This window comes from Aquarana catesbeiana, linkage group LG10, assembly GCF_042186555.1.
Source record: "Aquarana catesbeiana isolate 2022-GZ linkage group LG10, ASM4218655v1, whole genome shotgun sequence".
NCBI classification, from domain to species: Eukaryota; Metazoa; Chordata; class Amphibia; order Anura; family Ranidae; genus Aquarana; species Aquarana catesbeiana.
Window position 1 is genome coordinate 224,912,317 of NC_133333.1, and position 23,648 is coordinate 224,935,964.

The 23,648-nt window shown below is 46.1% G+C and overlaps 1 protein-coding gene across 1 annotated transcript in view; it reads right to left on the bottom strand.

Moving 5' to 3' along the window:
• P3H1 (prolyl 3-hydroxylase 1) overlaps positions 1-23,648 on the bottom strand; it is a 71,338-nt gene that overhangs the window by 42,340 nt on the left and 5,350 nt on the right. The window contains exons 2-5 of the mRNA XM_073603376.1: positions 16,080-16,232; positions 13,326-13,515; positions 5,024-5,155; positions 1,524-1,663 (exon numbers count right to left, since the gene is read on the bottom strand). Of these exons, the coding sequence (XP_073459477.1) occupies positions 1,524-1,663; positions 5,024-5,155; positions 13,326-13,515; positions 16,080-16,232 (615 nt within the window). The remainder of the gene's footprint in view (positions 1-1,523; positions 1,664-5,023; positions 5,156-13,325; positions 13,516-16,079; positions 16,233-23,648) is intronic.

Sequence of the window (23,648 nt, forward strand, 5' to 3'; positions counted from 1 at the left end):
ACCACTGATGGGACACCATTCCTCCCACCGACACCACTGATGGGACACCATTCCTCCCACCGACACCACTGATGGGACACCATTCCTCCCACCGACACCACTGATGGGACACCATTCCTCCCACCGACACCACTGATGGGACACCATTCCTCCCACCGACACCACTGATGGGACACCATTCCTCCCACCGACACCACTGATGGGACACCATTCCTCCCACCGACACCACTGATGGGACACCATTCCTCCCACCGACACCACTGATGGGACACCATTCCTCCCACCGACACCATTGATGGGACACCATTCCTCCCACCGACACCATTGATGGGACACCATTCCTCCCACCGACACCATTGATGGGACACCATTCCTCCCACCGACACCATTGATGGGACACCATTCCTCCCACCGACACCATTGATGGGACACCATTCCTCCCACCGACACCATTGATGGGACACCATTCCTCCCACCGACACCATTGATGGGACACCATTCCTCCCACCGACACCATTGATGGGACACCATTCCTCCCACCGACACCATTGATGGGACACCATTCCTCCCACCGACACCATTGATGGGACACCATTCCTCCCACCGACACCATTGATGGGACACCATTCCTCCCACCGACACCATTGATGGGACACCATTCCTCCCACCGACACCATTGATGGGACACCATTCCTCCCACCGACACCATTGATGGGACACCATTCCTCCCACCGACACCATTGATGGGACACCATTCCTCCCACCGACACCATTGATGGGACACCATTCCTCCCACCGACACCATTGATGGGACACCATTCCTCCCACCGACACCATTGATGGGACACCATTCCTCCCACCGACACCATTGATGGGACACCATTCCTCCCACCGACACCATTGATGGGACACCATTCCTCCCACCGACACCATTGATGGGACACCATTCCTCCCACCGACACCATTGATGGGACACCATTCCTCCCACCGACACCATTGATGGGACACCATTCCTCCCACCGACACCATTGATGGGACACCATTCCTCCCACCGACACCATTGATGGGACACCATTCCTCCCACCGACACCATTGATGGGACACCATTCCTCCCACCGACACCATTGATGGGACACCATTCCTCCCACCGACACCATTGATGGGACACCATTCCTCCCACCGACACCATTGATGGGACACCATTCCTCCCACCGACACCATTGATGGGACACTATTTCTCCTAACATAATAATGGGGCACTATTCCTCCCCCTAATACCAAAGATGGGACATGGTTTACTCCCAATGACACCAGGACAGTTTCTACTCCGAATGGCCACAGTCTGGCCCCCCTAAAGTCTGAAAAACAGTAAATTGGCCCTTTGTTTAGAAAGTTTTAAAATCAATCTGATTACTCAAGTAAACGTCAGCAATAGGGCAACAAGGGAGGAAACTATTCTTGATGGAAATAAAAGCCCACTATAGAAATGGAAGACATGGAAATCACATTTTCAGCGAACTTACTTCTCGGAGTTGAATTAAAGCGGCTTGTTCCTCCCCCAGGACCGCGGCGTAGTACACCAAATTCTGATTCATCACCTCGTCCGCCGGATGGAACAATAGGTAGGTCTTCGTACATTCAATCGCTTTGGTGTAATTCTCAGCTGGGAACCAGTAAAGGGCCACAAACAGTTAGTAGTGGAGACCACAGTGTTCCCAACATGATTACTGCCTGGAGAAGCACAATCCAGGATCATGGAATTTATTATTCTATCAACATTCAAAGGCATTTTTGTCTGAGTTTTGTATAGAGTGGGGAAAGGTTGAACCCTTTTGTTGGATTTCTATTGTTTTGTGTTTGTGCGGAAGAGATCATCCTTTCATTTGCTCGGATGACCGCTGACACAGCCACAAAGTGAGGGGAAATCAAGCGTTGTCACCAGAGACAGCCGAGGCAAAAAAATCTTACATTGGGGACACCTGTTCTTGTGACAACTCCTTCAGGCACAATTCACACTAGCACGACTCCAAAGTCGCATGATTTCCACTGTGACTTTGATCTGACTTTACAAGCTCTAGATCAAAGTCACATCAAAGTAGCGTAGGACCTTTTTCAAAGTCGCACCGATTTGAATGGGTGCCATTGAAACAAATGGGCTGCCACTTGCCAAGCAACTTCGATGTTCAAAGTCACATAACAAGTCGCACAAGTGTGAATGGATGGGCATTCTGTTCACTTTGGAGAGATTACCCCCTATTTTCTTTGCTGTCTCCAGGACAGAACATAAAAAGGAAACCCCCACAGACGACAAAAAACAACCTGAAAATGGTTTTAACCCTTCCCTTCTTTGTACCAAAAAAAAAAAAATTTGGACTTTGCATACACCAACTACTTGGGTACTGGCCTGTACACCCCTTCATGACCAGCCCATTTTTTAGTTTTCAGTGTTGGGATAGTTTGACAATTACTTGGTCATGAAATAGTGTACACTAGGGTTGCACCGATACCACTTTAAGACTGATTACCAATACTTTTTTTTATGTCATGTGACAGTTGCACCAACATGCAGTAGTGTCAGTAGTTTATTTTTATTCACATTTAAATTTTTTTTTTTTTTACAATTTTATAACTTATACAATTAAAAAAAATTTTTTTTTTTACAATGCTCTTTTTTTTGGGGGGGGGGGGGGTCTGTTTTTTAAATTTTTTTACAATTTAATTTATAAATACTACATTTTTCTCTTTATTATTTTTATATATTTTTTATCGGTCCTGTTGGAGAGGGGAGGGGGCTTTGGTGAGATATTTGGGGTCTAAGTAGAAGAATGGACAGAAGACAGACTCCTCCCCCTCATAAACTGAAGCAGAGTAAAAACACAGTTTACGATGCTCAGTGACAGTTATGAATGGACAGTCAGTGATTATTATGTGCATTCAGAAAAGGAAGGAGCTGGTAAATTACATATTTACCGGCTCCTTCCTCCGCTCTCCATCCTGACAGATCTGGGAAAGGGGACGACGACCGGAGGACCTGGAGAGCTGGTGAGGACACAGAGGGGGACAGGGGAGATTGGTGCGGCGGTGAGGACAGTTACAAGCACCGATCTCCCCGACAGCCGCGGGAGGAGAAGCGGCTGAGGCTGCCCAAGTATCGGGTGTAGCATCGGAGCATTTGCACGAGTACAGGTACTAATGCAAATGCTTGGTATCAGTGCAAACCTATTGTATACAAAAATTAAATTTTATATCATTTTTGAGACAGAACTTTCTTTTGTTGGCATTTATTAACTTTTTTGTTTACTACTTAACAGAAGAAGTTCACCTTCAAACATGTTACAGCTCCTGCCTCCTCTCCTCCCAATCCCATCCCTGTGTGATAGCAGGAAGGAGATCTCCCCGCACCCGCCTTTACAACTTAAAACAACGCAGCCATGTGGGCTTCGCCCACACAGCCACATCATTCATTCACAGAGTTCTGTGAATGAGTGAACTACAAGTACCATTGGCCACCATGGCCGACACTTGTAGTTCTTAATGAACTGTGAGGGTGCTGGCGACTGCTCTCGTATTTCATGGATTCTTCCTGCAACTGAGTAACAGCCTGGCATTACCTCCATGTTCTGCTAATCACAGGTGCAATGCTTTACAGGCTCCAGTGTGAAAAAAAAAAAAAAATCACTGCAAAAAGATGGAAACTAGTCTCAGTTTTCCCATCAGGCTCTGCCCACCCCTACTACAAAACCCCCCCATAATTTTCTTTTTGCCCAGTTTATGTGCAGTGATGCACAGGAAAAACGCATAACAGACATGGTGTGAACAAGCCCTCATAAGTTACAGTATATCCACGGCTCCTTTACATTACAAGGTGGACCCGTGGGCACGGCTCCTTTACATTTAAAGGTGGACCCGTGGGCACGGCTCCTTTACATTTAAAGGTGGACCCGTGGGCACGGCTCCTTTACATTTAAAGGTGGACCCGTGGGCACGGCTCCTTTACATTTAAAGGTGGACCCGTGGGCACGGCTCCTTTACATTTAAAGGTGGACCCGTGGGCACGGCTCCTTTACATTTAAAGGTGGACCCGTGGGCACGGCTCCTTTACATTTAAAGGTGGACCCGTGGGCACGGCTCCTTTACATTTAAAGGTGGACCCGTGGGCACGGCTCCTTTACATTTAAAGGTGGACCCGTGGGCACGGCTCCTTTACATTTAAAGGTGGACCCGTGGGCACGGCTCCTTTACATTTAAAGGTGGACCCGTGGGCACGGCTCCTTTACATTTAAAGGTGGACCCGTGGGCACGGCTCCTTTACATTTAAAGGTGGACCCGTGGGCACGGCTCCTTTACATTTAAAGGTGGACCCGTGGGCACGGCTCCTTTACATTTAAAGGTGGACCCGTGGGCACGGCTCCTTTACATTTAAAGGTGGACCCGTGGGCACGGCTCCTTTACATTTAAAGGTGGACCCGTGGGCACGGCTCCTTTACATTTAAAGGTGGACCCGTGGGCACGGCTCCTTTACATTTAAAGGTGGACCCGTGGGCACGGCTCCTTTACATTTAAAGGTGGACCCGTGGGCACGGCTCCTTTACATTTAAAGGTGGACCCGTGGGCACGGCTCCTTTACATTTAAAGGTGGACCCGTGGGCACGGCTCCTTTACATTTAAAGGTGGACCCGTGGGCACGGCTCCTTTACATTTAAAGGTGGACCCGTGGGCACGGCTCCTTTACATTACAAGGTGGACCCATGGGCACGGCTCCTTTACATTACAAGGTGGACCCATGGGCACAGCTCCTTTACATTACAAGGTGGACCCATGGGCACAGCTCCTTTACATTACAAGGTGGACTTTTGATCAAAACGTAACTTAACCAGTTAAGCTTCAGACCAGTTTTTTTAAACTTCAGCATATAAAATGACAGCTTCTTCTTTAAAAACGATAATAATAATAATAATAATAATAATATAATAATAAATCGTCTGTTAGAACGGATAACCTGGAAAGCAGAAGATCCACTTACTGCTGTGGTAGGCGAACTGCAGGTAGTTGAAGTGCGATGGGAGGAAATCTTCAATGGGCCTCTCTTTGCCGGGTGGTGTGGCCAGCTCAGAGACACAAGCTTGTCTGCAGTTCATCACCTGCACATAATGATCTGCAACACAACATGTGACATAAAATGTTAAAAAAGTAAAATTACAGGTGAAAGAAATGAATGCAACTTTTTAATTAAAAAAGTAAATACTTGAATGCAAGAGTACATGAATTCGCTTCTTTCAATGCCCTGTATAGTGGAGCTTAGATGGGAAAGGAAGAGCAGCCAATCCGTAGTGCTCATGTGCCATCAAGGAGTATGGGGATAGGAGGAGGGGGTATAGAGACAGAGGAGCTCATCAGTATGCCACTTTTACTGTCACAGGCTGTGGGAGGGACAAGACCAGCAAATATTACTGAACTACAGCAGAGAAAATTCAGGTCCACCCTACCCTACTAGAGAGCCATGCTGTGGGGCAGAGCAGTATCAATCTTAGGGCTGAATGGACAGAAATATAAATTGGCAGATAAAACAGCTCTCACATTTCATCTCTGTATTTAGGTTTGCCTGGAGTTCAGGTTTAACTTCATTTCCAACTCCAATGCTTTAGTGTCAAAAAAATATATTTTAGGGCTGGTTCACACCACAAAAACGCACTCCGGGTCGGTTTTGTACGTGTTTCCACATGCACGTTTTTTCGTGTTCTGATGCTTTTTTTGATGCATTTCCAGATGCATTTCAGATTTAAAAAAAAAAAAAATGTTCCTGTTTTTCCACTGAACTGGGGTCTGGTTCGTTTGATGCATTCCAGTGCATTTTTGATGCATTCCACCACGTTCCAGTACAGAAAAAAAAAAAAAAAAAAAAATGCAGCACGTTCTACTTTTTTTTTTTTTCCTGGAACTGGAAAGCTCTGGGACTGACCATGCTGGTGTAATCTATGCCATTAGAAATCATATAACCTACTTTGCATGCGTTTTTGATGCAGAAAAACAAAAACAAAAAACGCACTAGACTGCATGTGGTGTGAACTGGCTCTTATTGATGGGCTGATGCATAAAAAAGCATGGACAATGTTTAACATGTATTCCAATGGAGGAGGAGTCCTCAAATGTCCATACAGAAACTCATCCAGGATGCAGAAATTGCATTGTCAACCAGCTCTTAGAACCTATCTGCTTCCAAACCGCGATTAAAGAGGAGTACTTACAGAACAAAAACAAAACATTTATAAGCAAGTGGAGCAACAATATATCAGAACCTCCAATTAAAATAATAATGTTAATAATGGCTGCATTGTATAAAGTGGATTATTCCCGAGAGAAGACAAGTAGGCTTACGGAGATTAACCCAAGGCCAGGAGGAATCTAGATAAAAAGGTTTTGCATGAAAACGCACACATTTGAAGCACCATACAGATTAAATATAGGATGTAGACCTTAAAATAATTAAAATGAACAGTCCAACAAGGGTTTAACTGTAATTTAAAAGCAGAACTCTAGGCAAACACATTTAGAATATATATGTGAAAAACAGGACTTTTGTACCTACTGTAAAAATCTTTTTTTTTGGAGATTAAAAAGCCATTCACTTGGAAGGTCAGTGTACTGCTGTTTCTCCACCCCTCCAAGCCACTTATGCTGCTGAGAACTAATATAAAGAATCTCCCTCAAAATTCTATATATAATAATATAAATAATAATAATATAAATAATAATAATATAAATAATAATAAAATAATATATATATATATATATATATATATATATATATATATATATATATATATATATATATATATATATACATACATACATACATACATACATACATACATATATATATATATATACACATACACACACACACACACACACACACACACACGCACACGTTTTGCCCTTCATTTCTATTTCAAACTGAATGGGTTGATTTACAAGCTGAGGGTCCACATATACACTGCATGCACAATTATAAGGAAAGTTGTAGTTTTGGAGGATTCATTTCATTATTGAACTACAGTGCTCTCAGTCAATCCAAAATGTTAATAAACGTCAAACCTGAATATTTAAGAAAGTAAAAAAAAGTGGGTTTTTTTGGGGGGGGAGAATATATCTATGCATCACAATTATTGAGCAACTATTATGCCCCGTACACACGGTCGGATTTTCCGATGGAAAATGTCCGATCGGAGCGTGTTGTCGGAAATTCCGACCGTGTGTGGGCTCCATCGGACATTTTCCATCGGATTTTCCGACACACAAAGTTGGAGAGCAGGAGATAAAATTTTCCGACAACAAAATCCGTTGTCGGAAATTCCGATCGTGTGTACACAAATCCGACGGACAAAGTGCCACGCATGCTCAGAATAAATAAAGAGATGAAAGCTATTGGCCACTGCCCCGTTTATAGTCCCGACGTACGTGTTTTACGTCACCGCGTTTAGAACGATCGGATTTTCCGACAACTTTGTGTGACCGTGTGTATGCAAGACAAGTTTGAGCCAACATCCGTCGGAAAAAATCCTAGGATTTTGTTGTCGGAATGTCCGAACAAAGTCCGACCGTGTGTACGGGGCATTACTGTGCAGAATTAATATGCAACTAAGTGAAAAATGAAAATGTTCTCACTTGTTTAATTTTCATCTGTTAAGGTGAGAATAATAAACAAAACTCCTCAACATTTACAAAATTTCTGACATTTCAAAAAATAAAATTAGTGACCAATATAGCCACCCTTCTTTTCAATAACAGTCACAAGCCTTCCATTCATGGAGTTTGTCAGTTTCTTGTTCTATTGACTATCAACTTTTTGTGCAGCAGCAACCACAGCCTCCCAGACACTGTTCAGAGAGGTATACCGTTTTCCTTCACTGTAAATCTCCCGTTTAAGAAGGGCCTCACAAGTTCTCAATAGGATTTAGTTCAGGTGAAGAAGGGGGACAGGTCATTTTCATCTTTAAGGCCTTCACTGGCTAGCCACGCAGTAGAGTACTTTGATGCATGTGATGGAGCATTGTCCTGCATAAATATGGTCTTCTTGAAAGATGCAGACTTTTTCCTGTACCACTGCTTGAAAAAGGTGTCTTCTAAAAACTGGCAGTAAATTTGGGGCGCCCAAGTCAAAGTACAGCTCTGTGTCCATCTCTGATCCAGCCACAGGCCCATCCATCCGGTCAGTCAAGAGTCACTCATCTCATCAGTCCATAAAACCTTTGAAATCTCTGTCTTCAGATATTTCTTGGCCCAGTCTTGACGTTTCAACTTCTGTACCTTGTTCCATGGTGGTCGGGTTTCAGCTGTCCTCACCTTGTCCATGTCTCTGAGCACCTTGTACTCCTGGGCACTCCAGGTAGGTTGCAGTTCTGGAATATGACAGTACTGGAGGATAATGGGTTCCTGGTAGCTTCAGGTTTTATTCTTTATTCAGTTAATTTGCATCTTTTTTCTCAACACGTTTCTTGTCACCATGTTGACTACGGTATTTGCATAAAATACATTTGATGGTTCTGTGATCACACCCCAATTTATCAGAGATTTCAAGAATGTTGCATCCCTTTGAAAGACTTTTTATATTTGTGGACTTTACAGAGTCAGTTAAGGCCTAAACATCCATCTGGTAAAATGTTCTAGAACATGTAAAACAGAGAACCAGGTGGCAGACTTGAAAACCTGCGCAACAGATGCCTGATGCTGAAAAGCCCAGGAAGCACTCGCAGGCCTAGTAGAGTGGGCCTTGATAGTCTTATATTTTAGGCCATAGATTTGGATGATGATCTGCTCTAGATATGGTGGAGTGGGAAGATGGTTCCCCTTTGCAGGCACCATCCCGAATCACAAAAAAAAAAGAAGCAGATGGAAGGAGTGGCTGAGCGATAAGAGTCTCACAGCCCAAACCACATTCAGGACATTATTATTATTATACGCAATTTATACAGTGCCAACAGTTTACGCAGCGCTTTACAATGTATAGGGGAGACAACACAATTACGGTACAGTTCAATACAAAAGGTACAGGAGGGCCCGGCTTGCAGAGCTTACATTCTAAAGGGAGGGGGTGGTGGTACAAAAGGTAATAGCTGCAGAGAATTATTTGATGGGGTGGCTCGGGGACAGTTGTTGTTAGGTGGGTGTGGGATAGGCTTCCCTGAATAAAATGAGTTTTCAGGGATCTCCTAAAGGTGGACAGGGTAGGGGCTGATTGGACATACTGGGGCAGGGAGTTCCAGAGGATGGGAAAGGCTCTGGAAAAGTCCTGAAGGCGAGCATGGGAGGAGGTAACAAGGGAGCTAGAGAGCAGGAGGTCCTGGGAGAAGCGGAGGGGATGATTTGGGCGATATCTGCAGATGAGGTTGGTGATGTAGCTGGGACATTGGGGGTAATCTCCTCATGAGCTGGGGATGGACAGAGGGATGGAAGAAGAATGCACCAATTAAGGTGAAAAGGCCAAAACCACCTCAGGGAGAAGAGAGGTCCCAGGCCTCAATACCACCTTATCCTTGTGTAGGACCAGATAGGATTTTCTACATGACAAGCCACACACTCACACACCTTGCAGAGGAGATGGCACCCAAGGACACAAACTTGTGAAAAGCTGAAAGAGGAATACACCCAGTAGGTTGAAAGGGCAGTCTCTGAAGTGCTGAAAGAACTATATTTAAATCCCATACAGGTCACAGGTGGCTGTACAAGAGGAGCCACATGAGACACTCCCTTTATAAAAGGCTTGAACCAAGGAATAGGAGGCAGTCTTTGGAGCAAGATGGCAAGTGCAGAAATTTACCCCTTGATGGTACATAGGGGTTTATTTACTAAAGGCAAATAGACTGTGCACTCTGCAAGTGCAGTTTCTCCAGAGCTTTGTGAGGTAAACCTTCACTTTGCAAATACCCAATCACATGCAAGGAAAATAAAAAAACAAAAAACAAAACAGCATTATTGCTTGCATGTGAAAATCTGCTAATTTACTAAGCTTTGGAGCAACTGGTCTTGCCGAGTGCAACTGCACGGTCTATCTGCCTTTAGTAAATCAACCGCACAGGGTCAAATATTGATCAGATCAAATTGCAGAAAGTACAGGATTCATCCCACAAAATATTTCTTGGGGTAAAACTTTGTCATTGCTCCAGGCAAAATATGAATTCCATGTGTGATGGCAAACCCTCCTGAAGGGTTTGCCATCACACATGGAATTCATATTTTGCCTGGAGCAACGACAGAAAGTTTTACCCCAAGAAATACTTAGCCTTTAACAGCACGGGAATCACCGATTCAAAGAGGCCTTTTTCTCTTAAAAGAGAAAGTAAGGGAATCATACTTACCTAGGTGGATGCTGCATCTGTCCCCTGGCATCTCTGCACTGAGAATCAAGCCACTGAACATCGCCGATGGCTCGGTTCTCTCACCTCCCTAAGCGGAGAGCTGCTACCTGTCAGTCAGCATCTCTCCTGCTCTGCTCCTCCACACTCACTGGAGCGCCGAGCTGTGGAGGGGCGGGGAGCGGGCATCAATCCAGGCACTTGGCAGGTCCAGACTTCCATTATCGTGATGACGCGGTGCCTGGACTGATTCCAGTGACATCAGCAGAGAGCAGACTTCAGACCGCTCTCTGCTGAAAACGTGTCACAGGAGTGCAAATTGGGTGGCACTCCTGTGACCCTTAGGAGAAGCCCAGCCTAACGAGCTCAGGCTGGACTTCTCCTTTAAGGATTTAGGCTTCAACAGGCACACCATTGAAGCCAGCAGTGAAGCAGGGCGGAAAAACCCCTCCTTGAGATAGGAGATCCAATCGATCTGAAGAACCTATGGCAGTGATGGCGAACCTTGGCACTCCAGATGTTTTGGAACTACATTTCCCATGATGCTCATGTACTCTGCAGTGCAGTTGAGCATCAAAGGAAATGTAGTTCCAAAACATCTGGGGTGCCAAGGTTCGCCAACACTGACCTATGGGGTGCCTGCCAGGAGTTCGATCAGGTTGGAGTACCAAATCCATCTGGGCCAATGTGGAGCTATAAGTAACGCCAAAATGCCCTTCTTCCCAATCCTGCAGAGTAGATGAGAAAAGCGTTTCAGAGGAGAAAAATCATAGATCAGGCTGTACTGATCACATGGAGCCACCAGACCATCCACTGCTCCTGCCATATGATCTTTACATCTGGAGACAAACCTGCCCAGTTTGTTGTTGAACCTGAAGGCCCACATCTGGCATCCCTCCCTTTACCCGATGCAAAGGCCCTGGAACATCTGGGTACAAACATTGCTGACTGAGGTAGTCATCCTGGTAATTGCCCATGCCTGGAATGCGAATTACAAACAAGGCTGGGATGCAAAGTTCTGCCCAAGAGAAAATCCTTTCCACCTCTCTTGCTGCAGCAAGACTTCTGGTTCCTCCCTAATGGTCGATGTACAGTACTGGTGTGGCATTGTATGACTGAATCCCGATTGGATGACCAGCATTGGAGATACAAGCAAATTGTGCGACACTCCATAAGGTTTATGGAGAGATGGAATTTTGCTGGAAAAAAAAAAAAAAAAAGTCCTCTGCACCACAAGGTGTCTGGGACTCCTCCTCAGCCTGTCAAGCTGGATTCCATTGTGGGGATCTTCCAAGAGATCAGGAGGATGCATTTGCCCAAACTCTAGAGCTGTATTCCTGAACCATCAAGAAAGGAATAGCCTGGTCTTCGGCATCAGACAAATCATTTTTTTCTCAGACTGAGGTGACTTGCTCCACAAAAAGGTCGCATATTCAGTCGTAAGGTTCTAAAAAACTTAAGGCATAAGGATACTGCCTCAATTGGCCTGTAATTGGAAGATGAAGAAGCAGCACACTGGTGAAGTTATAGTTCTCCCCTCCTGTTAAGCAAGGAATGTTAAGGAAGAGAGACTAACAGTAGTAGAGCCCAGAGCTGTTGGAGAGCGCTCCTTCCTTTTTTCACTAATGCCGCGTACACACAGTCGGACTTTTCGTCTACAAAAGTCCAACGGACGCTGACGGACTAAAGCTGGCTGGTAATCCGATCGTGTGTGGGCTTCTCCGGACTTTCAACTGACTTTTTTAGCCTCAAATCCGACGGACTTTAGATTTGAAACATGCTTCAAATCTTTACGTCGTAACTACGACGGACCCCGAAATCCGCTCGTCTGTATGCTAGTCCGACGGACAAAAACCCATGCTAGGGCAGCTATTGGCTACTGGCTATGAACTTCCTTATTTTAGTCCGGTGTACGTCATCACGTACGAATCCGTCGGACTTTTGTGTGGTCGTGTGTAGGCAAGTCCGTTCGTTAGAAAGTCTGCTGCAAGTCCGCCGAAAGTCCGCCGGAAGTCTGTCGGACAGGCTGTCGGACTTTTGTAGACGAAAAGTCCGACCGTGTGTACGCGGCATAAGTGTCCTTCAAGTCACAAGATTGCAGAATGTAAATGAGAATACAAATTTAGGTATTATTACTATGTCTTTGCAATAGTAACTGCTACCTGCATAAAAAAAAAAAAAAAAAAAAAAAAAATTGTAGAAAGACGACTCCTGACCCCGATGCTTCGAGGTCCCACAGCAGTCACATGGTCCATTATGGTTTAATTACAACTTTACCAACATGGTCTATATTCCTTAGAATATAAAACTGGGTCCCAAATGTTCTCTACACTGTGTAATGGTACATTTCTAATGAGCAGCAAAGTGGGCAAGCAGTCAGCATTCTGGTCTTGCAACACTGGGGTGCAGGGGGTACATTCCTGACAGCTAAATAAAATCTGTATGTTCTTCATTATAATTATTTAAGGTACTTGTATAGCGCCATCAATGTGCGCAGCACATTACATATACATTGTACATTCACAGCGGTCCCTACCCTCAAGGAGCTTACAATCTAAGGTCCCTAACTCACATTCATACATACTAGGGATAATTCAGACAGAAGCCAATTAACCTACCAGCATGTTTTTGTAGTGTGGGAGGAAACCGGAGCACCCGGAGGAAACCCACGCAGGCACAGGGAGAACATGCAAACTCCAGGCAGGTAGTGTCATGGTTGGGATTTGAACCAGTGACCCTTTTTACTGCTAGGCTCTTTCCCTCTTTCCTTGGGTTATCTCTCACAGTCTAAAACACATAGGTGGGGTAACCGGCTTTCAGCCAAACAGGCCCTACCATATGCAAACGATTGCCAAAGGGACATTCAGTTTTAACTCCTTTGGAGGCAAGGACCTGTGTTCGTTTATAGTTCTTATTGGATAAAATCAACACTTTAGAAAGAAGTATAATGTACGCTATATAGTCTGTTCATACCTGTAATACTCTGGAATAAATCAGCACCATAATCCATGTAGTTGTACCCTTCATAGTCATAGGGGCCTTCACAAAGACTGCGACATTCAAGGTCTGCAACAAAATATTCCTCCAAGGCTTTTTCAAAGTGGACAATGGAAACAGCATACTCCTCATCTGTGTAATGGCTGACTCCCTTACGGAACTCTTGCTGCAGAGAAAATAAACACATTGTCAGGTTACAAGTAACACAAATGAACATCATGGAGAGGCAGACAATAGGGGATCCAAGACTTTTGTCAGCTAACATGTCATAAAAATGTTGTACTCCTGTTCTTCCAAAGGCGCTGTTTGATGATCGCGTTGGCGGGGCTTGACCAGTGACGGCATCATACCCACCGAGTGATGATGGTGAGGCAGAGTTACATGCTGCTTTTTGATCTAGATCTGTAAGTATCGTTTCATTTTTAAAAAAACTAACTACTTGCTGACCGGCTCACGCAGATATACGTCGGCAGAATGGCCCTCCTGCACAAACTGACGTACTTATATGTCAGTCCGTAAAAGCAGGACAGCAGCGCCCCGCGGGAGCTGGTCCCGCGTACACGATGTCCGCGATCGCGGAAAGGAGAGGCAAAACGGGGAACTGCCTATGTAAACAAGGCGACTCCCTGTTCTGCCAGATGTCATGACAGATCTACTGTTCCCAGTGATGGGAAGCAGTGATCTCTGTCATGTTTCGGTAAGCCCACCCCCCTCTACAGTTAGAACACGCTGAGGGAACACACTTAACCCCTTGATCGACCCCCTAGTGTTGACTCCTTCCCTGCCAGTGTCATTTTTACATTGATTAGTGCTATAAAAATGCACTGATCAATGTAATAATGACACTGGTCCCCAAAAATTGAAGTTTGGGGTCAGATTTGTCTGCCACAATGTTGCAGTTCCCATGCGAAAAAAAAAAATTTCTTCATCAGTTTAGGCCAATATGTATTCTTCTACATATTTTTGGTAAAAAAAAATAAAAATAGGGAAGGGGTTAACACTAGAGGGTGATCAAGGGGTTAAATGTGTTCCCTAGGGAGTGTTTCTAAATGTGGGGGGGAGGGGACTGAGTGGGAGTACAGAGAGATCACTGTTCCTAATCTCTAGGAACAGATCACTCTGCTCTTCCCAAATTAAAAAAAAAAAAAAAAAAAAAAAACACGTGCAAGCCGATGGTTTCTATGCAAAGCTACACCAGATTTTGCACTCTCCAGTTTTAGTAAATCAACCCCTGTGTGAGATTGAATCTGCAAACAGTGGAGTAGCCAAAACTTCCCTTCTAATCGATTTAGATTGACTTCAAATACATCAGTTATTTTGCACCGATCGGCAGCGCTGCAACACTTTGACCAATTGCAATGCGATCATATTCATGAACAGATTATAGGATTACGTGGTGGAAACGGATGCGATTGATAATTTACTATTAAAGTGGACCTTCAGTAATTGTTTCATCTCTCCATCTATTAAATATTCTGCCCTTGTTGTTTTAACTTTGGATCGTAAAACGTTTTTTTTTCTGTCAGTAAATACCTTATACAGCCCACTTCCCGTTTCTCGTCTGGGAAAAAAAGCCTAGGCTTATGACATCATGCACAGCTCTCTCTCTCACTCTCGTGAGAGTTTTCCAGGAAGCAAGGGGGGATGAGTCATAAGAGGGCTAATGAGAGCTGCAGTGCTGGAGGTGTGACTCTGTGTGTCTGTATAAATCCAGGAAGTGACCAGGCAGCAGCTTCAGCTGCCCACAGATAAAATGGCTGCAGCCAGACTTAGTGGAGGGAGATTTCTGCAGCATATTTGGCAAGTACAGAATCACAGTATACTGTATATAAAATATGCAAAGTGGTTGGAGGGAAGCTTCAGAATGCCAAAAATGTTTTTATTACAAATTATGTGAGCAGACTGCAGTTCCTGTTTAACTGATTGAAATCCACTTCCCCCGCGCTTGGCATATTGATTGAATAGTTTGTCAACTGTAGATTGATTATTCCCATCCAAAGAGATGGATCAAAGACGGTCATCATTTATTGAAGAGAGTGTATGGCAGTGGTTCTCAACACCTGTCATCAGGACCCACTAAACAGGCCAGATTTTAAGTATTACCTTGGGGGAGATGCAGACTAGAATACTGCAATCACTGAGCAGCAAATGATCTCACCTGTGATGTATTTCAGTTATCTTGTAAACCTGGCCTGTTACACCCGATTCACATCTATGCATTTGTAGTGCTTTTTGCATATTTGCACTACAGAACGTGTTCCATAGAAAACCATGTTAAATGGACGGTAGTGCAAATCTGCAAAATGCAAAAAGCACTAAAAATGCCTAGGTCATCAGGCCTGTTAGTGGGTCCCGAGGACAGGAGTTGAGAAGCACTGCTGTATGGCCACCAGAAGAGACACCATGGCCTAGAACACCCACATAAGAAACAGTATGAGGGATTTTGCAGGTGGTCAGATTCATGCACACAAGTGAGTGTGACAGACGATTGAAGATGGAGTTCTCCTTTATTGGTGACAGTTTTTCATTTCCAAGTGTCCCGTCTATAGAAAGAGCCCCAACTGAACAGCCGGGACATAATGCAGCCACTGACCCGGAAACAACGTGTTTTCATGTTCCGAGAGGCCGGGGCATGGAATGGCCAACCAAATCCACTGAGGTGCAAACATCACTAATCCCACCTCTGCATTCCTGGGGACCTATACGGGGCCCGGCCTGCTTTATACTCACCATATGCGGCTTGCCTTCCAAGTCTTTGAAGTCGGATTCTGACACGCCCGCCATCATCTTGTAATACTCCAAGTTCTGCCGCATCTCCATGTGATCGGGGTTCCCCATGTAGAAGGTGTGAGCTGCCGCCACGGCCTTGTCTAGTTTGTGGATCTGAAAAATACAACATACAAAATATTAGGATCCATCATTCCATGGAGAGAACAGTTATTAAAAATAAAACACTGGCCAAGCATGTCTCCAGATCTAAACCCTATTGAGCATCTGTGGGACATCCTCAAACCGAAGGTGGAGGAACGCAAGGTAACATCCACCAGCTCTGTGATGTCATCATGGAGTGGAAGAGGACTCCAGTGACATCCTGTGAAGCTCTGGTGAACTCCATGCCCAAGAGGGTTAAGGCAGTGCTGGAAAATAATGGTGGCCACACAAAATATTGACACTTTGGGCCCAATGTGGACATTTTCACTTAGGGGTGTACTCACTTTTGTTGCCAGCGGTTTAGATATTAATGGCTGTGTGTTGAGTTATTTTGAGGGGACAACAAATTGACACTGTTATACAAGCTGTACACTCACTACTTTACATTGTAGCAAAGTGTCACTTCTTGGCCGCGCAATCATCTGGGACCTGTGACGTGTCCCAGATGATTGACAAGGGGCAGAGCTGATCTCCCTTCCTGCGCTGAGGGAAATGACGTCAAGAGCCCAGGCCCTGAAGGAAGCAGACTACGAGGGACCCCCTAGCAACAGGCATTTAGAGGTGAGTTAAAAAAAAAAAAAATCGGAGTTACTTACCGGTAACGTCCTTTTCCAGGAGTCTTTCAGGACAGCACCATAGAGAGACCTTGGCTCCTCCCCTTCTGAGGAAACACCGCCTTCAACTTAAAGCTTTAAACCTCACCGCTCTCCCCCGGCCCCTCAGTTCTTCAAGAGGACCTCCGGTTAGCTGGGGAGACACAAGAACACGTCATAATAACCTTGATCTTACCTGACGTTCTTCTGCGATGAACTCCTTCACGAATAACCCTACAGTAGGGTGGGTAACTGTGCTGTCCTGAAAGACTCCTGGAAAAGGACGTTACCGGTAAGTAACTCCGATTTTCCCATTTCCGTCTTTCAGAACAGCACCATAGAGAGGATGAGCGAGCACCTTACCTTAGGGTGGGACTACTGCCTGCAGAACCTTACGCCCAAAAGCCTGGTCTTTTGCTGACAGAAGGTCCAATCTGTAGTGTTTCACGAACGTGTCGAATCTAGACCACGTTGCCGCTCTACAGATCTGCTCCGGAGACGCACCAGCCCACTCGGCCTGAGAGGTCGCCACTGCCCTTGTGGAGTGTGCCCTGATACCCTTAGGGGCTTCTAACCCGCTAATTATATAAGCCTGACTGATAGCTAACCTTAGCCACCTAGCTAAAGTGCGCCTCGAGGCTTTGCCTCCCTTCCTGGTTCCTGAAAATAACACAAAAAAGGAATCAGATTTTCTAAATGGTTTTGTATCCTCCAAGTATTGCAGGACACACCTTCTTACATCTAGTTTATGAAACCTATGTTCCTGTTCCCTCACAGGATTCAAACAAAAGGTGGGCAAAACAATTTCCTGGCCTCTATGAAAAACCGAGGCTACTTTCGGTAAGAAGGCCGGATCGGCCTTAAAAATTACCCTGTCCGGGAATACCTGAAAAAAAGGGGCCCTAATGGAGAGGGCCTCGAGTTCACTTACTCTTCTTGCCGTAGTGATTGCCACCAAAAACACCGTTTTGAGGCTAATCCATTTTAGTGTACACGTCTCCAATGGCTCAAAGGGTTCCCCTGTAAGTGGTTGTAGGACCAAGGAAAGATCCCACATTGGGAAGGGGGGGACCTTCCTAATGACCCAAGGATCGGAGGCTAGTTGTTTCTCCAGAAACACACTCAAAGCAGAAACCTGACCTTTCAGGGTGCCAAGGGCTAACCCCTTGTCCGCCCCTGCCTGCAGGAACTCTAAGACCGCTATAGAGCTGTGAATATCAAAAGAAGTTTCTGTACACCAGCTATTAAAACGCCTCCATGTTTTTTGGTAGATGACCTGGGTTTCTTTTTTCCTGCAGTTAAGGAGGGTCTTTACCAAGCTATCTGAGAAACCTCTGTTCTTCAACAGTTCTTCCTCAGTAGCCAAGCCGCGAGGCTCCATCTCCCCACCTGGGGACAACAGATTGGCCCCTGGGAAAGGAGATTCTCCTGAACTGGCAAAAGCCAGGGGGGTTCCGCTGCCAGACTTCTCAGGATGGAGAACCAAGGCCTCCTGGGCCAATGTGGCGCAATAAGAATGAGAGTTGTGTTTTCCAGTTGGAATTTTCTTAGGACGGCTGGGATTAGTACAGGTGGGGGGAAGGCATAACACCTGTCGAAAGCCCAACTCTGAGCCAGTGCGTCTATCCCTAGAGCTCCATCCCACCTGTTTAGGGAGAAGAAGAGATGCACCTTCCTGTTTTCTCTCGAGGCAAAGAGGTCTATGCATGGCCTTCCCCATTTCTGGGATATTGCTTCGAAAACCCCCTGATTCAGAACCCAGTCGCCTTCCCTCAGCCGTTTCCTGCTGAGGTAATCCGCCACCAGATTTTGATCTCCCTTCAGATGCACTGCCGAGAGGGATAGGACGTTTAATTCGGCCCATCTGAGAATGCTTTCTACCAGGGTCCACAGAGGTCTGCTCCTGGTACCCCCCTGCCTGTTTATGTAGGCTACAGCTGAGGAGTTGTCCGACCGGACTCTCACATGCTGTCCCTGAAGTTCCTTTTGAAAAGTTTTGAGTGCCAAGGCTACTGCCTTCAGCTCCCTCCAGTTGGAGGATCTTCCTGCGTCCTCCTTCCGCCAGCCTCCCTGAGCCACCCGGTCCCCCATATGCGCCCCCCAACCCATGCCACTCGCATCGGTCGTGACGCATCTGGACACCGGCAGAACCCATTCCAGACCCTGAGAGAGATTGGCTTCTTTCCGCCACCACCATAGGGATCTCTTGACCTGGTCCGGTACAGTTATCAGGGAATCCAAAGATTCCTGACTGTGGTCCCAAATGCTCAGGATAAATAGTTGCAAGGGGCGAAAGTGTAATCCTGCCCACTGGACTGCTGGAAGTGCTGCCGTCAGTAACCCCAAGGCTGACATAGCCTTTCTTACTGATATTTGTTGGCTGCCCTGGAGTAACGACATTGCCCTGTCTACCTTCTGGATTTTCTCCATAGGCAGGAAGACCTTTTGTTTTGTTGAGTCCAACAGGTAACCTAAAAAGATTACTTTTTGCGAAGGAGTCAGATTGGACTTCTCCAGATTTAAGAGCCAACCTAGACCCTCTAAGATGTTCCTTGTCAACTGCAGGTCCTGCGACAGTTGTTCCGCGGAAGGGGCAAAAAGTAGTAGATCGTCTAAATAAGCGATCACTGAAATGCCCCTGATCCGTAGGAAAGCCAAGACTTCTACCATGACTTTGGTGAAGATGCGGGGGGGAAGAGGATAGCCCGAAGGGAAGGGCCCTGAACTGCCAGTGAAAGGTCCCTTCTCTGGTATTTATTGCCAGCCTGAGGAACCTTTGACACTGATCTGCAATGGGAATGTGCAGGTAGGCATCCCTCAAGTCTATCGATGCCATAAAGCAGTTTGGAGGAAGAAGTGTCTTTACCGAATAGATTGAGTCCATTCGGAACCTCCTGTAGGTGAGAGAGACATTCAGAGGCTTCAGGTTCAGGATGAGCCTGAACTTCCCCGAGGGTTTGCGCACCACAAAAATGTGGGAGTAAAAGCCTCTGCCCGTCTCTCCTTCTGGCACTCGAACTACCACCTCCTGTTCCTCCAACTCCTGGAGGGAGGAAAGGAGAGCCGCTGACCTCTCTGCACATTTCGGAAGCGTGGTTACGAGGAGTCTGCATGGTGGAGGTTCTGCAAACTCCAACCTGTACCCTCTTCTTATGACTTCCAAAATAAAATTGTTGGAGGTGATCATCTCCCACTGTGGAAGGAAGGCCCCCAGTCTTCCTCCCACCGTTATTCTGTCACTTTGTCTTTTTGGGCTGTTCAGGAGGGCGAAAAATAGCCCCCCCACGCCCCTTCCCTTTTTGTCCCCACCCCTTTTTCTGTTGATCAGATTTTGGGGGGTCCAACTTCTTCCACGGCCGAGACTTTCTTTTAGTCTCTGCCGGCTTTCTTTTAAAAGGAAATGCCTTTTTTCTGTCAGCCGTTCTATCCAATACAGCTTCCAGACCTGGCCCGAAAAGCAAGTCCCCCGTGAGAGGAATGCCGCAGAGTTTAACCTTGGATGCGGTATCTCCCTGCCATGTTTTAAGCCATAGGGCTCTTCTTGCCGAATTGGACAATGCGGCTGATCTTGCAGACATACGCACCGATTCAGCTGACGCATCTGCCAGGTAAGCTATTCCTTTAAGGAGCATGGGAAAAGACGAAAGGATTGTTTCCTTAGGCGTACCCGCCTCTATATGCGCCTTAATTTGCGTTAGCCAATACTCCATGTTTCGTGCCACCACCGTGGACGCCATGGCAGGTTTGAGGTTCCCTATGGAAGAGTCCCAGGATTTTTTCAGGAGGGAATCTATCCTTTTATCCATGGGATCTGGGAGTGCCCCCATGTCCTCAAAGGCCAAGTCAGTGTGTCTGGAGACCTGCGAAAAGGCCGCGTCTAGCTTAGGCGATTTGTTCCATACCAGCGCCTCCTCTTCTGCAAAGGGGAACCTACGCTTAAGTGCCTTTGAAAGGAAAGGCTTCCTTTCGGGGTCTTGCCACTCCTTTTTGATGGCGTCGACTAAGACCTCATGGACCGGGAACACCTTCCTTTTATGTTCCCCTAGTCCCTTGTACATCTGGTCATGGAGTGAAAGTTTTTTCCTTTCCTCCTGGATTCCTAGGGTGGTATGAATGGCTCCTAGGAGCTCCTCCACCTCCTCCAGGGAAAGCTTGTAGCGAGAGGATCTTGTGGATTCCCCTTCCACCTCCTCTCCCTCTGATTCCCCCTGGGGATCTGAGGACCCGCTATCAGGCTCTTCCTCAACCTCGAATCTGGCACCTCCTGGATTCTCTCCACTTCCCGAGGGAGCATCCATTAAGGATTGAGGAACACTCTGCTGTGCTGGTGGAGAAACAACCTGCGGCTGTGGCAACTGAAGACTGGCAAATAATGTCTTAAAAGTCTGCACCGTATTGGAAAGTTCTTTCACGGATGCTGCTAAATCTGAAGACTGTTCTCCAGATTGCTCCCTTACTAGCCCCTCTATACAATCCCTGCAAAGGGGTTTAGACCAAGATTCCCCCATTGTGATTTTACATGAGGGGCATTTCTTCTTGGCACTGTGGGGCGACTTGCTTTTCTCTGTAGCTTTGCCCTGGAAAACAAGTTAAAAGTAGGGAGCAATCAGCAAACTTTCACCAGCACTACCACGGAGGGCCACCAGGGGTGCACTTCCCGGGACCAACCATCACCAGGGACCCAGTCACAACCCTTTCCCCCCCTTCACCACCAGGGGGAGTTCTACACCTGTGGAGCTTTACAGGAAGCGGTAAGGGAACACCACCCCAGGGTTCCTCTTACCTTAGAGTGGCTGGTGCAGGATTCTCCTGGAGCGGTTCTTGAAGCCTCTGCTTCCGACATCTCCTTAGAGTGCAGTGGTGATCCAAGCCCCTGTGTGCTGTCCCCACAGCAGGTCAGAGGCAGCACCAGCCGAACGCGCGGTCCGTTTTCAACACCGCGGCCGGAACCGGAAGTCACGGGTCAGACGGAAACACCGACCTCCGCCGGAAATGACGTCACCCGTCCTCCGACCCAGCGCTCAGAGCTCCCACGCTGGCTGCAAGTGCAGGGCGGTCTTCTGTGCCTCCGCCTATGCCACTGCTAGGCAAGAAAGAAAACGGACCCCCCCAGCTTACAACTTCACTAAGAGAAGCTGGGGGAGCGTGATGTGCAGTCTTCTAAAAAGGTACTCAGCCACCCTAGCCCCTTAGACTGCAGCTTTCTTAGAAAAAATGAGCAGGAGAGAGCCAGAGAGAGAGCGCCCCCTTTGGTCAGCCTGCAATTAGCCTCAGCCTCCCTAGCTGTGCGGCCCTGGTTCCTTGCGATGTCTCCCCACCGGAGGAAACACCAGAACTGAGGGGCCGGGGGAGAGCGGTGAGGTTTAAAGCTTTAAGTTGAAGGCGGTGTTTCCTCAGAAGGGGAGGAGCCAAGGTCTCTCTATGGTGCTGTCCTGAAAGACGGAAATGGGAAAAAAAAACATTTTCTCCAAATTTTTTTTCAATTTTTTTTATGCACATAAATTACATTTTTTTTTTTTTTTTGGGTAGAACTCCACTTTAAGGTGAAAAACCTTGAGGGTTTACAACCCCCTTTAAGTCGTATGCAGGTTACGATCAAGTCGCACAGGGATGTTGGCTTTGAAGCCGAGCTGGTGTGAACCGGCATTTAACCCCCTCCGCACGCGCTATAGCTTAAAATGCCGGGAGGGCGTCCATGGACATCCTCCTGTGCTCCTGTGCCCCTTGCAGCGCACGGCAGGCATGCTCTGTAAACACTGAGTCCTCGGGACTCGGCTGATCACAGATCGGGGTAAAGGGAGAATCACAGCGGCCCTTTACCATGTGATCAGCTGTCAGCCAATGACAACTGATCACTGAAGTAAACAGAAGACGGTTATCTGCTTTTTTTTCCCCTTACGCTGACAGCGTGAGTAAAAAAGAAGAAAGCCGTTGACCGGCTTGTGTAAGAAGGACATCAGTCCCCTCAGTACCCACCAGTGCTGCTAATCAGTGCCACCTATCAGTGCCACTAATCAGTGCTGCCTACCAGTACCGCCTCTTAGTGCAGCCTCATTAGTGCTTCCTGCTCAGTGCCCACAACTGGCGCCTACTAGTGTCCATCAGTGGAGGAGAAAAAATTACCTGTTTGCAAAATTGTATAACAAAACTACCAAAAAAAAAAAAAAAAAAGGGTTTTTTTTTTTTTTTCAAAATGTTTGGTCTTTGTTTGGCAATAAAAAAAAAAACAAAAAAAAACAGTAGTGATTAAATACCACCAAAAGAAAGCTCTATTCCCTTTTGGATTCATAATTCTTATATTAGATTCTGGAAATTGTACTATTATATTTTTGGTTCAATGTGTATGATGTTTTGTTGTGTCTTTTTATGTTTTGTTTGCAATTAAGAAATTTAATAAAAAGAATTACAAAAAAAAAAAAAAAAAAAAAAAAGCTTTTTGTGTGGGAAAAAAATGATAAAAATTCCATTTAGGTACAGTGCTGTATGGCCGCGCAAAGGGCGACAGCGCTGAAAGCTGAAAATTGGCCTGGGCAGGAGAAGGGTGAAAGTGCCCGGTAAGCAAGTGGTTAAAAAATAAAAAAAATAAATAATTATACAGAATTCAGAATAAGCCTGCTTGTGATTGGTTTGCTTTATTTTGGAGCAGCCAACAGCTCACATTTATAGAAAGGTCTTAGAAAAGAATATTAAATGAAGAGATTGCGCTGTATAGAAGGGACGCAGACTTCACACTATTCCAGATATCATACACGTGGAGGTAATCCAGAATCATCAT